Source organism: Apium graveolens, chromosome 10 (assembly GCF_009905375.1).
Source record: "Apium graveolens cultivar Ventura chromosome 10, ASM990537v1, whole genome shotgun sequence".
Taxonomy (NCBI): domain Eukaryota; kingdom Viridiplantae; phylum Streptophyta; class Magnoliopsida; order Apiales; family Apiaceae; genus Apium; species Apium graveolens.
In genome coordinates this window covers 174,223,653-174,237,601 of record NC_133656.1, presented here as the reverse complement: position 1 = coordinate 174,237,601, position 13,949 = coordinate 174,223,653, and the positions used below count along the sequence as shown (strand labels likewise).

The window sequence follows — 13,949 nt, the reverse complement described above, 5'->3', positions numbered from 1 at the left end:
TAGGCATTCATTTTTCGAGTTAAGAAATCATGTTCTGACGACTGTTAAGTTCTGATATAAGTCTAAGTGCTGATATTAAATTCTAATCCTCTATTTGACCTATTTGTGGTTAAAATCTGAAATAGTCTTATTTTAAATCAGAATATGTACGGGTGAGATATTAACAGTCAATACAATTAGTGTTAGTGGAACACGTACATGCACAGTAATATTTACTTGTTTCTTGTGCGCATTAAACCCTGTTTTACACTTCCAATGACTGTTTTTCTTCTTCCCAGTCTAGGGAGACGAGGTAGAATTATTTCTACCTGTCAGCATTAAATTTTCTTGCGTCTCCTGGCATTCTATTGCCTATATAAACCAACACCTCAAATCAGTCTACACATCATTTCTTTTCTCACATACTCACTTTCTTTTCCTTCATACCAACACAATCATGGTCAACTACAATATGTTTTTAAACTATGAGACCTTCAACATGGAGTTGAGCTGTGAGGACTGGCAGCAGGAATGGCACGTAACTGTCATTCCTGATGAGATTCGGGACTCGGTTCCCCAGGAGGTTCTCACACACCTCATGTTCTTTTACATGGACTACCATCGTCATCTGGAGCGATTGGAAGAAGAAAGGCTGGAAGCTCTCCGCCAACAAGAGCGAATCATTCGACTCGTTATTCTTTTTTGTAGAGAGTCGGAAGAAGAAATAATTTATTTTCTTCTTCCTGTTTTTCTTCATCGTCAGCTTTGTCCGGCTTCTTAGCCAAGGACAAAAGCTATTGATGTTGGAGTTTGTAGCTTATGATAGTCTTGTAATGTTCTGATGTAAATTTCAATTTCATGAATGTATTCTCTTAATATATTAATGGAATTTTATATTTTTGCAAGATTTTATCTCTGAGATTTTTTAAATTCTGCTGCATTTTTAAATCCTGATATATCCATATTCTGATGACCATTTTAATTACTGATATAAATTAAGTTCTGATTTTAAAATATCAGTACTTGTTTACTTGATTTATTTTTTTGGTCATTCTCACACTTGAATATTTTTACAGAATATTGGTTTTGCAGTGAAAATAATTAAATAAGTGGGAACAGTTTAAATTTTGAATTAAAACTGACTTACCTCAATTAATGGGATTACTTAGTAAGTGGAACGGTTTTTCCTTGAAAAACTGCATGTGATAAGTAATGAATACTGTTTTCCCGTGCCCATTAACTATTCATTATTGCTGCATGTCTCACAGGTGTCCAACGGTTATTTTTTTTAACCATGTATAAGTAAGAGAGAGAGAAGATTATACAATCTTTTATTTACTTTTACACTTTATCTCTCTTTCTTTACTTTTACTCTCTCTCATCTCCTGACGTTGGTTTTCATACAGACATTTTATCAAATACCTTACAGGCAACCTTAATTCTCAATTTTTTTTCTCATGGCACCTAAGGATTTGATTATAGATGGAGCCTAGTTCGTTCCCAACAACTATGTTGCAATCCTAAATCATGATAAAGCTCCATCTGAGTTGCACTTTGTGCAAGATTTTCTGGCACACAGTGAAATTGGGTATGCGTTGACCCAGCCTCAAGTCATTTCCAGCCAACAAGTTCTGACGTTTTGGCGGACTGGGCATTTTGATAATGGTGGTGCTACTGGTACTCCCAGCATTGTTTTTGAAGTCAATGATGTTGAACATCTGGTAACTCCTGGAACAATTCGTAAAGCTCTACATTTACCAGAAGACTGCATTTTCTCAACACCGGAGGAACCAGTTCTACAGCAGCTCATGGCCAATTTGGGGTATGAGAAGAGTTTGGCTAAGCTTGGACAGTTGAAACGAGCACATATCAGAAAGGAATGGAGCTTTTTATTCGACTGTATCACTAAAACCTTCGGGAATAAGTGTTCCAACTTTGATGCCATTCCAATAATGAGTCAGCACATCGGGTATGCTATTATTAACCAAACTCATTTTGATTTTGCAAGTGCTGTACTAGGATTTATTGGGGATAGGATGACAGAGGATAGAAATATAGTTTACTTTGCTAGATTCTGTTAGCTTATATATACCTTTTGCTGTGCTGATGACCCTCAACTAGCCAGTTCTTTATTTCCACCTTTTAAACTTGCAAAACGTGCTTTTAATGACTTGGTAAATGTTGACCTTAAGAAAATGATGGTTAGACCTTTACAGATTCCTCAGTCTGTAAAACAGATCCTGGTAAATGCTGATCCTCAAACCTATAGATCTGTTTATTCTGATGTACAACCTACCACCACATCCCAAATACCACAACAACCATTAGAACATACCACTCATACATCTATACCTCAATCCTCTATCATAATACATCTCAAACCTTCACATATAACTCAACCTTCATCATTAGCACATATTGTGAAGCCTTCATCTTCCAAGCCCAAAAGGACAAAGACTGTCCCTCGGACACCATAGAAGAGAAGGAGGATTATTCTGAGAGATGAGTCTGATAGTGAGGAACAGGTTTCCGCATCAGAACCTGTTGTTAAAGAAGCTGAGAAGGTCCCTTCTCAGAAGGATTCTGGAATTGGGGGATCTAAGCTTCTCAAAAGGCTTAGAAGAATGACTTATGCTGAACCTCCCAAGGAATCCCCACCTTCAAAGAGATACAAGAAACAGAGAGCTAAAAGGCCAGCTTCAGATGATGAGGAAGCAGCAGCTAAGGAAGGAGATCAGGAATCTCTGATCTCAAAAGAGCTAGAATTTGCTGAAGCTACTGCATCTCCCTCTCCATTGTCCCCAACTCAGGAAGCTGCTACAGACAAGGCAAACACACCATCTGTGTCTCCTGTACATGAAACTGTATCTCCTGTAGACCCAGACACAAGTGCTGAAATTGATATTCACAACCTGGTTGTGCCTGAGGTTCTCTACTTAGAAGCTCCAACAACAACTAATCCATCAACAACACCTTTTACTAATGCTACTCAAACTCCAGAATTGTCTACAACACCTTCTCTGCATCTAGATGTTGATGATCATAATATAGGTGAGCATCAGGATATGGCTGCTGATCAGAACTTGGAAACAGATCAGCACTTAGAGGATGATGCTGAAGCCTCAATTGCTTCTCATACTGTTGTTTTATCAGAAGATGCTGATTCTGTCAGTTCTGATGCTTCAAATGCTGATACTACTGGTGATGCTGCTATTAATGCAGATGCTGATGAAGCTGGTCCTTCAGGACATGCACCTCAACAAACTGTTCATAAATCTGAACTAGTTAAGAAGTTTGTTACAAGAGCAGCACCAGTACCTTGGAGTGAAACTCCTAGAGGACAGGAGTGGAATAAGGAATGGAACTCAGTTACCTTTGTTCCATCTGAAAAGATTCTTGCTGAGCACTTGGCAAAAGCTGATGAAATGTTAATTAATGATGATTTCAAGACACAGCTTCGAGTCACTGCATTGAGTACTAGACATCTTCACGGTCTCCATTCAACAACTCATGCTGAGTTACATAAAATTCAGGAAGAATTGCTCAAGCAAGAAATGACTCAGAAAATTGATAAGAAAAAATTCTTCCAACCTACCTTTGACAGAGTTGCTTACATTGAGAAGACCCAAGAGAAGCAACAGTCTCAGATTGATGATATTTTCAAAAATCATGCTTCTCAGCAATCTCAACTCGATGAAATCCAAGCCTCAATGGAATTGCTTGTCTCTCTTCTCTTACCTGTTGATGCCAAAAAGGGGGAGAAAGTAATTAAATCCAAATACAAAACTGTTAAGACACTGAAGAGGAAGGATGATGAAAAAGATGACCAGGGAAACTCTGGAATGGGTGGAGGCCATGGTCAAGGTAGAAGTTTCTCATCAAGAAGAGCTGAAATTACAAGTCACAGGACAAGTTCTGATGCTGGAAAAAGAATTACTTCTGCTACTGGTAAAAGGATAAGTTCTGATGAACTTTTGGATCTTGATGAAGAAATATCAAGACAGCTATTTCTGAAAGAAAATCCAGGAATGGACTTTGAGAGTCTGATGGAAGAAGAAGCTAGACTTAAGTCAGAAAAAGTCAAATATAAATCTGAAGCTTTTGTTGGTAAAAAGAAACTTCCAAAGGCCAAAGACATTGTGATAAAAGAAAGAACAAATTCTGAAGCAACCAAGGCTAAATCACAATTACAGATAGATCCAAGGTCTAAGGGCAAAGAGAAAGTTGGTGAACCTATCAAGGTTTATGTGCCTCCTATGGATGAAGAAATTACTGTTGAAGATGTTGATCTTGCTCTGACTTCAAGAAAAATTTCTAAGACAACCTCTGAATTGACTCAAGTTGTTCAGAGTCAAGATATAGTTAGTTCTGATATCTCAAAGAAGCAAGTAACCTCTGACATAGCTCAAGTTAACTTGATATCAGAAGATAAATCAAAGGAAACCTCTGACATTGCTCATGTTAAACCTTCAAAGTTACTCCTACCAGGATTCACCAAAGCCAAACAGACTCAACCTTTGAAGACTGCTGTAAGTGGTTTTGAAGCAAGAGTGGTTACTGGAAAGGAAGCAAGAGATAAATCTGGATTGGGTAGTGCTGATGAAAGAAGAATACAGAACACAACCAATGATCCAACTTCCTTAAGTGAACCAGGTATTGGAGCAACTCCTGAAAGTTTGAATCAACTAGAATCTGTACAGATGGTGTACCATACCTACTTGAGAGAACACATCTTGTTGTACTTCATGACAGATGGTAGGGTTTATCATATAAGGGGAAATGCCATTCCACTGAAGTATTTTGAAGAATTGGAACATGTATTATTCTTACTTCAAGTGAATGACAAAATAACAGAAAGTGCTGCAAACTATTTGAAGAGTCAAATTCAGAGACAGAAAAGGCTTTATTCTGTAAAGTCTGACATCACATATCTTCCAAAGTACAGAGATCACAAGGGTGATATTGTTGAGATGAAGCCTAACTCTGCTAAGATTATAACTACCTTTCTGGGTTACAAGGCTGTGGAATTCAATCTTGAGTCTGACAAGGCGTATTTGATCAGACTGGATCAGGACATAAGGAAAGCTAAAATTAATGATCTCAGGGCTGCAATCTTTTAAACTGGTGAATATTCTGCAGAACTTAAAGATGCTAAAAGGAGGATGATTGATGAACTCAGATATGCTGAGAGATGTTTGTTAAAGAACTATCTCAGAACAATTCCTGACATCAGAGAGATCAGAAAGTGAAGCCAAGTCAAGATCTATAACTGCTCAAATTCTGATATGAATACAGACTGAAGTTGTTATCAGAAGTTAAAGTTGGTAAAGCTTTAAGGACTGTAAGTTGTAGTTATCTAATCAAATTCTCATGCATTTGTACTTAATGCTTTTGACATCATCAAATATCTGTTAACTTGTATATTATGCTAATTTACAAGTTGGGGGAGATTGTTAGATATATTTGATAATGTCATGTCTAATATGATTTATGTTTAGTTTTCAGATCTTACTTAAACAGGACAAATCAGTACTTAACTGAAATCAGCACTTATACTGAAGTCAGAACTTAAGTCATCAGTACTTAAGGTTCAGGAGATATTTATCAGAAGATAATATCAGGACTTAAAGGAAACGTTCAGATAAGGAAGGCGACTGATTGAAAGGAAAAGAAGATCAAGACAAACGTAAGAAGAGATATGCATGAAGAAGGAATTCTATAAAGAATAGAATACTTGGAAGAAAAGATATCTGATTGATATATTTTAGGAAGCAGAATTATATTCCATATCAATTAGCGATTATCTTGTAACTGTGTAGTATATAAACACAGACATAGGGTTTACACTATAAGTGTTATCATTATCGAGAAAATTATTCATTGTAACCCTAGCAGCTCTCGTGATATTTGTTCATCACTGAGAGAGGACAGTTCCATACTGTAACAGAATTTATTGCTTTGAATAAAGTCTGTTTTCTGTTACTTATGTTATTAGAATTCGATTTGACTGTGCTATACACTGTATTCACCCCCCTCTACAGTGTGTGTTACCTAACAAATTAAACCACTAATTCAAATTAATTCTTCATTAAATATATCCTAAAAATGAATTTAACTAATCAAAATTAAATTTTAATTAAGTAAATCCTGAAAAACTAATATTTTTCAATTCCAAATTATAAACCCTAGAATTTCTAAAAAATCAAATTTAATCACACTACACATCATATGTTAATTCATCACAAAAATTCATACATTAATTAACTCTAGAAATTTGAATTACATACACAAAATCATATGTACAACAAGAAAAAAACATAAATTTATATCAATAAAACTGTAAATAACATAAAAGAATCGATTATATACCTTAATTGCGAGAAAGAGGAATGATTTTGGCTCGCTGTGTTAGGTTTTTGGCTCACAGTTGCGTTGCTCCTGCTGCTTCTGCTTCCGCGCGGCTGCTGCTGTGTTTGTTTATATCTGTTTGAGAGAGTCTGTGTTTGATAGGGATAAGGCAAACAAAAAACGTCACCAACCGCTGAAATTTTCCGCGGTCCGTGGTTAGGGGTATTTTCGTAATTATCCCGAACCGCTGAATATTTCCGCGGTCCGTCTTTAATCTCAGACATCCAATCTCCGATCCAACGGCTACCAATGTGTTTGTTATATACCGGTCTATAACAAACGTTTGTTGTAGACCGGCCTTATTTATTACCTTGGTCTCAGACTTTTCGAGATTCTGAGCATGCATAATAGTCGATGGCCTTATGTTTTTCATCTGCATAATTATGTATATAGAATGTATTAAGAAGAAGAGTGGACTAAGGAGATTCTTCCTAATAGTTAAACTAGTAGCCGTCAAATTTGGTAAAACTAGAGAGCTTGTTATGAATGATTTTAGGCACCAAAGTTAGTTTCTTCCTGTTTTGTTTACTCTCTTGACTCTTTCTCTCAAAATACAAGTCCTACAAATAAAAAAGATATAATTCCGAGTACATTTTTTTAGAAAAATGTTTCTTAAAATTGAAATTTAATATTTATACTTTTATTCAGGAAAGAAAAGTTATAAAACTATTTATGAACCTAATTTTTTGTTATTCACCTTAATGCTTGTTATAATTTTTGAAGGAAAGAACTTATTTACCGAAGGAAACAAATTTAAAGTCTTGTTTTCTATCTTATTATAAAACTAGCATAATAATCCGTGTCCGAGACACGAGTCATTTTCTAGAGTTTTTTTATGTATTATGCAATGATAATATTCTTAGAGCAATTGCATTGTCTTTATATAGACTCATAAGTCAAATTTTGAAGAAACTGAGATAAAATTTCTCTCAAACAAGCTCCCTCCCCTCTCTATAACATTGGGAGCTTCCAATATTTGCTCACTTTTAGGATTGAATACCCCCTCCTCAACTATTATTATATTATATATTTTTTACCCCTCTATTTAACATAAATGACTTTAATGAATAAAAAGATAGATAGAGAGTGAGTTTAAGGAGAATTGTTGGAGAAATGGTTTAATTTTGGCTTTTAAAAAATTAGGAGCTCATTTATTTGTATTATTTGTAGTAAATATGCAAGGAGGTTGTTGGAGTTTCTCTTATTTGTTTTCTTATTTGTAAATGTTGTACTATGTCTGACGTATATCAAATACAGATTGATTGTTTATCAATGTGTATTATTTTAATACAAGACATTACCAAATTACACAACGTTAGCTCATTAAGAAATATATATATATATATTCTTATTTGTGTGGTATAATTTGTATTTAATAAATGAATATAAACAGATAGTCAGTGTACGTTTAAAACGAAACGATTAAACTTAATCTGTAGAATTTCGTAAGCATGTTTACAAATAAAAGGCTAAAAATTAACATATATATTGAATACATAGTTGACCAAAAATTTTGAATTTTATTTAAATAAACTATATGTACTGGTCTATATTATTATTGGTTCATTACTAACTTACAATTAAATTACTCAATTTAAAAAGATAAAAGATGCATAACTGAAGTCAGAATGACTTGTTATCATAATATACAATAATGTAAAATTTACATTACTGTTAATATTAAAGTTGTTTTGAATGAAAAATATTAGTTTTTGAAATTCAACGTATGTATGTATGGGAAAATATTAATTTATTATTCACACTAGTGTTAACAAAGTAAGGTCAAGTTATTGTATGTGTGTGTGTTATCATGTAAATTATTGTATGTTACATTTATTAGTAAATTATGATGGTTTCAATTTATCTGATTTATGTACATGTATAATCATTATTAACATCTAGTGAGAAAATTGATTGCTTAAATAACATGCATTTATAATTATTCAAAAATTAAAATTATGTAATAAATAAATTGCTATAATTTAAATATGGTATTCAAATTATCACTAACAAACAAATTATATCTATTTTTACGCAACCGAGTATCAATCATGGCTATAACATAAAATTAAAATATATATTTTAAGACTTATTATTGATATTCGTGATTTTTTTCAAGAATTTGAAGAAAAAATTATAATTATATCGTTATTTAAACTATTTTTAAGTTTATTTCATTATGACTCTAATATTTCTTCATATAATAATTTAAAATAATTGTATACTATTCTCCTAAAATTAAATGTTTTTTAATTCGATAAAGTTTTATAAATTTTAGTTGAACTAATTAATTCCTTCAAAAATTATTGAACAATATATATTTTTTCTTTAAACAATATAAAATGTATTGAATCAAATGATATAATATAGTATAAATATAACTTTTATTTGGATAATTCAAAATATCAAAATAATTCAAAATATTTGTACAGTATTATCTTGATCGATGAATATTGTTTATCCAAAATAATTCTTTTTAAAAAGCTAGTATTTTTAAAGTGAAAAATGAAAAATAAATTGATTTAATACATCATCGTATTTTTAACAAATCTCGTGAGTTCTCATATCAAATTTCGAATATTCTTGAAATCAGGAAAAATTTCAAAAATAATATCACGTTACGAGTGAAGTTAGTAATTTTAATATAAATAATCAATTGACTTGATCCTATAAAGATCTCAAACACATTAATTTATATTAACATAAGATATTAAAAAAATTCACATTATTGGTAAGATATTCTTGTCGAGCTTGTAATTTAAATTTACTAAACGTAGAATGTGATGATGTTTTTCGGCTGGGTCATGTAGTCAAATTTCGAGTATTTTTTGAACAATGGGCCGAATTCTGATTTCAAATTCGAAATAAACTAAAATGCATTGACTCATTATAATTCGAACTTATCTAAATATGTAATATCAATATAAATTATTTATATATAAGCGTATCTATTTTCAATATTTTCTTAAAAATTATATATGTACATTTTAATTACTTTTTATAATAAAAATATGTTAAAAATATATGAGATATATTTTCAAACTAAAAAATGATTAATAATAAGATAATAATCCATTTATGTACTATGTCTAACTTTATATCGGGAATTCAGTTCTTTAAAATTAACTGTACAAATATTCAACTAACTATCCTTTTTTTCGGAATTCAAGTAACTATATTTAAAGTTAAATAAAATATTCGTTTAACACATTTGAATACTATAAAATTATAAGCAAAACATAGGATAATTTGGTTGGTTGGTTAACGCCTTTCATAAAAATAAAATACCACTTTCCATTATTTGAATTAATTTCTATGTTTTCATTTTATATTTATTAAAAAATAGAAGAAAACGTAGGAACGTTGCAAGACTCCGAGACGAGCACTTCTCTTTGAACTCCACTTCCGCTTGCATGCCATCATCATGCCCTAATAATAACCTACTATATTTTTTATTTTAATAATTTTCATTAATCTCTTATATCAAAAATCAAACATTTCAAAATTTATTTAAGAGAATTGGAAAATATAATCAAAAGGTTGTATCTGTTTATCTTCTATACCATATTTTTGTAAGCAAACTGAAAATAGGATATAATTAGTTAGTTTTCTTGATTGTTTAACACTTCCCAAAATAAAGATAGAAGGTTTTGTAAAAATAATCATTTAATCCGTACAAACAAAACTAGGAGCCGATATAATTATCACTTATTCAATGCCAACAAAACTCCGAGCTGATAGTATTTTAGTGGCACGCAAGTTCTACAACACAGTACATAAATTCTCTTTAACCTAGAATCCAATAAACCAGTAGATTAACAAAAAAATATATTGTTAATTCAAGAACTTTTCAATTTTTAAAACTAAAAAATTTAAAAGTTAAAAATTTTGTCCATCTGTTTTTCGACCCAATAATATATGCATTTATTTTAAAATTACATTTGAATGACTTAACTCTTTTGAAATATTGTTTTAACTTAAATATATTTAACTATTATAAATATATTATTACATCACATATCTTTAAAATTTATTCATTTAGGCCTACATCCGAATTTATTTATTGTAAAGCTTATTTACTCAGACTCGATCTAAATTTTTATTTATATAATCGGTTTAAAAATATTTTAAAATCAGTTTAATATATATTCAAACATAATAATTTTTTTGACAAATTCAAATAATAGGATATTAAAATAAAAATAATGAGATATTTTTAAAAAATAGGGGTAAATATGTTTATAGTTGGTTGGTATGGTAGGTTAACCCCTTACAAAAATATGATTTAACACCTTCCAATAAATAAACACTTATTCTACGAAAACAACAGATGTCCTAGTTAATAGTCTCCCACTCGCGCACATCAAATTAGAAATTAAAAACTTAGCCGAGTAAGCAAACACGTTACACTACAAAACACTGAGCAACACAATTAGAATTTAAAAATTTAGCCGAGCAAACATACACAATAAACTGCAAAACAGTTCGACATTATATAAAAGAGGCCAAAGTTACCAAAATACGAACTGCCAAGCCAGCAAATTAACATGGTACACTGCAAAACAAACACTGAGCGGTACTAAATACTAAATAGAAGTCACACATTATATAAGAGATGCCAAAGTTATGAAAACAGGAACTAAAAAATTATAAAAATTGAGAGTTTTGTTCATTTATTCTTTAATCGGGTAATATATATGTATTTATTTTTAAACTATTTGAATGACTTAGTTATCAAAATAATGTTGTTGTCGGTTTATGGAACTCTTCATTTTAAAACATATTAACTTACAATATGTGGGCTGCATGATATTTTTATGAATTAATTGCTTTTAATTTTATTTTGGCTCGATTCAGTATTATCTTAGTCTATCCCGGATAAATATTATATACTGTTTTGTTCTAATTCAATGTCAAAATAGGGGTAACCAAATTATACCAAACCAACCAAAATAGGGGTATACCAAATTATATCTCATTCCGGTTATTATAATATAGTATATATAGATTTGTAATAATCTTCACTTTAAAAGCTTACAAATTATAAAAACAAGACCCAAAAAATTTAAAAAGCTTTTTCTTTAAAAAATAAAATTAAAGGTAAAATAAAACAGTTTACAAGTTCAAAAAATTCACAATAAACAATATTTAATATAAAATAATATCTATTAATAAAAATATTACCTACATGTGACAATATAAACACACATGTGACGATATAGGTGTGTAGTGGTATATTCTTATTTAATCAAATAAGAAGTGCCCATTATTCTTACTTTCTCAGTAGAAAACGGGGAGAATTTGAAAGGTCGAAATACCAAAAAATGTGAACATTGTTGTAAAATACTAGCTATAAAAGTATTATATCGAACCTTTGTAAAACTAAATAGAGCAGAAATGGAGATAAAGAGAGTTGTGTAGAGAGAAAGTAGAGAGAAGAAGAAGCTGAAGCTGTTTATTTTTTGTGCATCTTCATCTGTAACAAGTGAGACTATTTATAGCCAATACAAACAACATGTTTATTAAATGCAATGTGAAAATTTTACTCCTATAAATCTAGCCTTACGATTTAACTTTTGACTACATGACAATCAACTTATAACACTCCCCTTTGATTGTCATGATAGTGTGGATCATAAATTGCCTCGTTAAAACCTTGTCAAAGAAAAACCCGGTGGGTAAAAACCTTGGCGAAGGAAAAAGAGTACAATCTCCCCTTGGAAAAATTAATCATTCTCCGAAGTTTTGTTGTAACAAATTCTTGAGTCGACGCATTCCAATGTTATGTCATAACTTCCCAAATGTTGAATTCGGTAATGATTTCGTGAATAAATCCGCAAGGTTGTCACATGATCGAATTTGTTGTATATCAATTTCTCCATTCTTTTGAAGCTCGTGGGTGTAAAAGAATTTTGGTGAAATGTGCTTCGTCATGTCCCCTTTGATATATCCTTCCTTGAGTTGATCAATACATGCAGTGTTGTCCTTAAACATGACAGTAGGACTTCTTGTGATGACTGACAATCCACATGATTCTTGAATATTCTTGATGATAGACCGCAACCAAATACATTCTCTACTGGCTTCAAGAATTGCAATGAGTTCTGAGTGATTTGTTGAGGTTGCCACTGTAGTTTGCTTCGTGGATTTCCAGGAAATGGCTGCACCGCAATATGTAAATACATATCCAGTTTGTGATTTGCCAGAATGAGGATCTGACAAGTATCCCGCATTTGCATATCCGATCAACTGAGATGTTGAGTTTTTCGGGAAAAATAATCCAAAGTCTGTTGTTCCCCGAAGATAACGGAATATATGTTTAATCTCATTCCAATGTCTGTCCATCGGAGCAGAGCTAAATCTACCCAATAAATTCACAGCAAATGCAATATCTGGCCTTGTATTATTTGCAAGATACATAAGTGCACCAATTGCACCTAGATATGGGATTTCAGGACCAAGAACCTCTTCATCATCTTCTCGTGGTCGAAATGGATCTTTATCAGGCTCTAAAGATCTAACCACCATTGGAGTAGTCAATGGATGAGATTTATCCATGTAAAATTTGTTCAAAACCTTTTCTGTATATGTAGATTGGTGGAGGAAAATTCTCGATGACAAGTGCTCGACCTGTATACCAAGACAATATTTTGTCCTTCCAAGATCTTTCATTTCAAAATTCCGTCTTTAGGTATATAACAGCTTCATCAACCTCTGTAGTTGTTCCTACAAGGTTTAAGTCATCCACATATACAGCAATAATCACAAAACCAGATTGTGATTTTTTGATAAAAACACATGGAGAAATTTGGTTACTAATATACCCATTCTTTTATAAATAACAACTAAGTCTGTTATACCACATACGACTGGATTGTTTAAGTCCATACAATGATCGTTGAAGTTTAATGGAGTATTTATGACGAGGTTTCTTGAACTCATCCATTTTTAACCCTTCTGGGATTTTCATAAAAATTTCACTATCAAGTGAACCATACAGGTATGCAGTAATGACGTCCATAAGACGTGTTTCCAATTTTTCTTTAGATGTCATACCTCCTATAAAACGAAAAGTAATTACATCCATCACTGGCGAGTATGTCTCTTGATAATCAATGCCAGGCCTTTGAGAAAACCCCTATGCTACAAGTCGGGCTTTATATCTGATAATTTCATTCTTTTCATTTCATTTTCTTATGAATACCCATTTATTTCCAACAGGTCTCACATTGATTGGTGTTTGGACAAAAGGTCCAAATACTTCTCTTTTACGCAATGAATTTAATTCTGTTTGGATTGCGTCTTTCCATTTTGGTCAGTCTTTTCTTCGACGGCATTCATCTACACTTTGTGGTTCAGGATCAGAATTTATGTCCACATCCAATGCTGCGGAATACACAAATACATCATCGATTATGACTTTACTTCGATCCCATAATTTCATATCATGCACATAATTTATTGAAATTTCATGATTATTTAATCCCGTATCTTCGGGGATTGGAATCTCTTCAGGAGATAATACCACTTTAGGGGTATTTGCTTCTTCTGGAGCATGTGCC

General features: G+C 32.0%; 1 protein-coding gene across 1 annotated transcript; it reads right to left on the bottom strand.

Annotated features, from left to right (window-relative positions):
• Positions 1-12,174: 12,174 nt before the first annotated feature.
• On the bottom strand, positions 12,175-12,945 carry LOC141691326 (secreted RxLR effector protein 161-like). Its single transcript, XM_074496059.1, has one exon. It carries the CDS (start codon positions 12,943-12,945, stop codon positions 12,175-12,177), a length of 771 nt encoding a protein of 256 aa, XP_074352160.1.
• Positions 12,946-13,949: the final 1,004 nt, after the last annotated feature.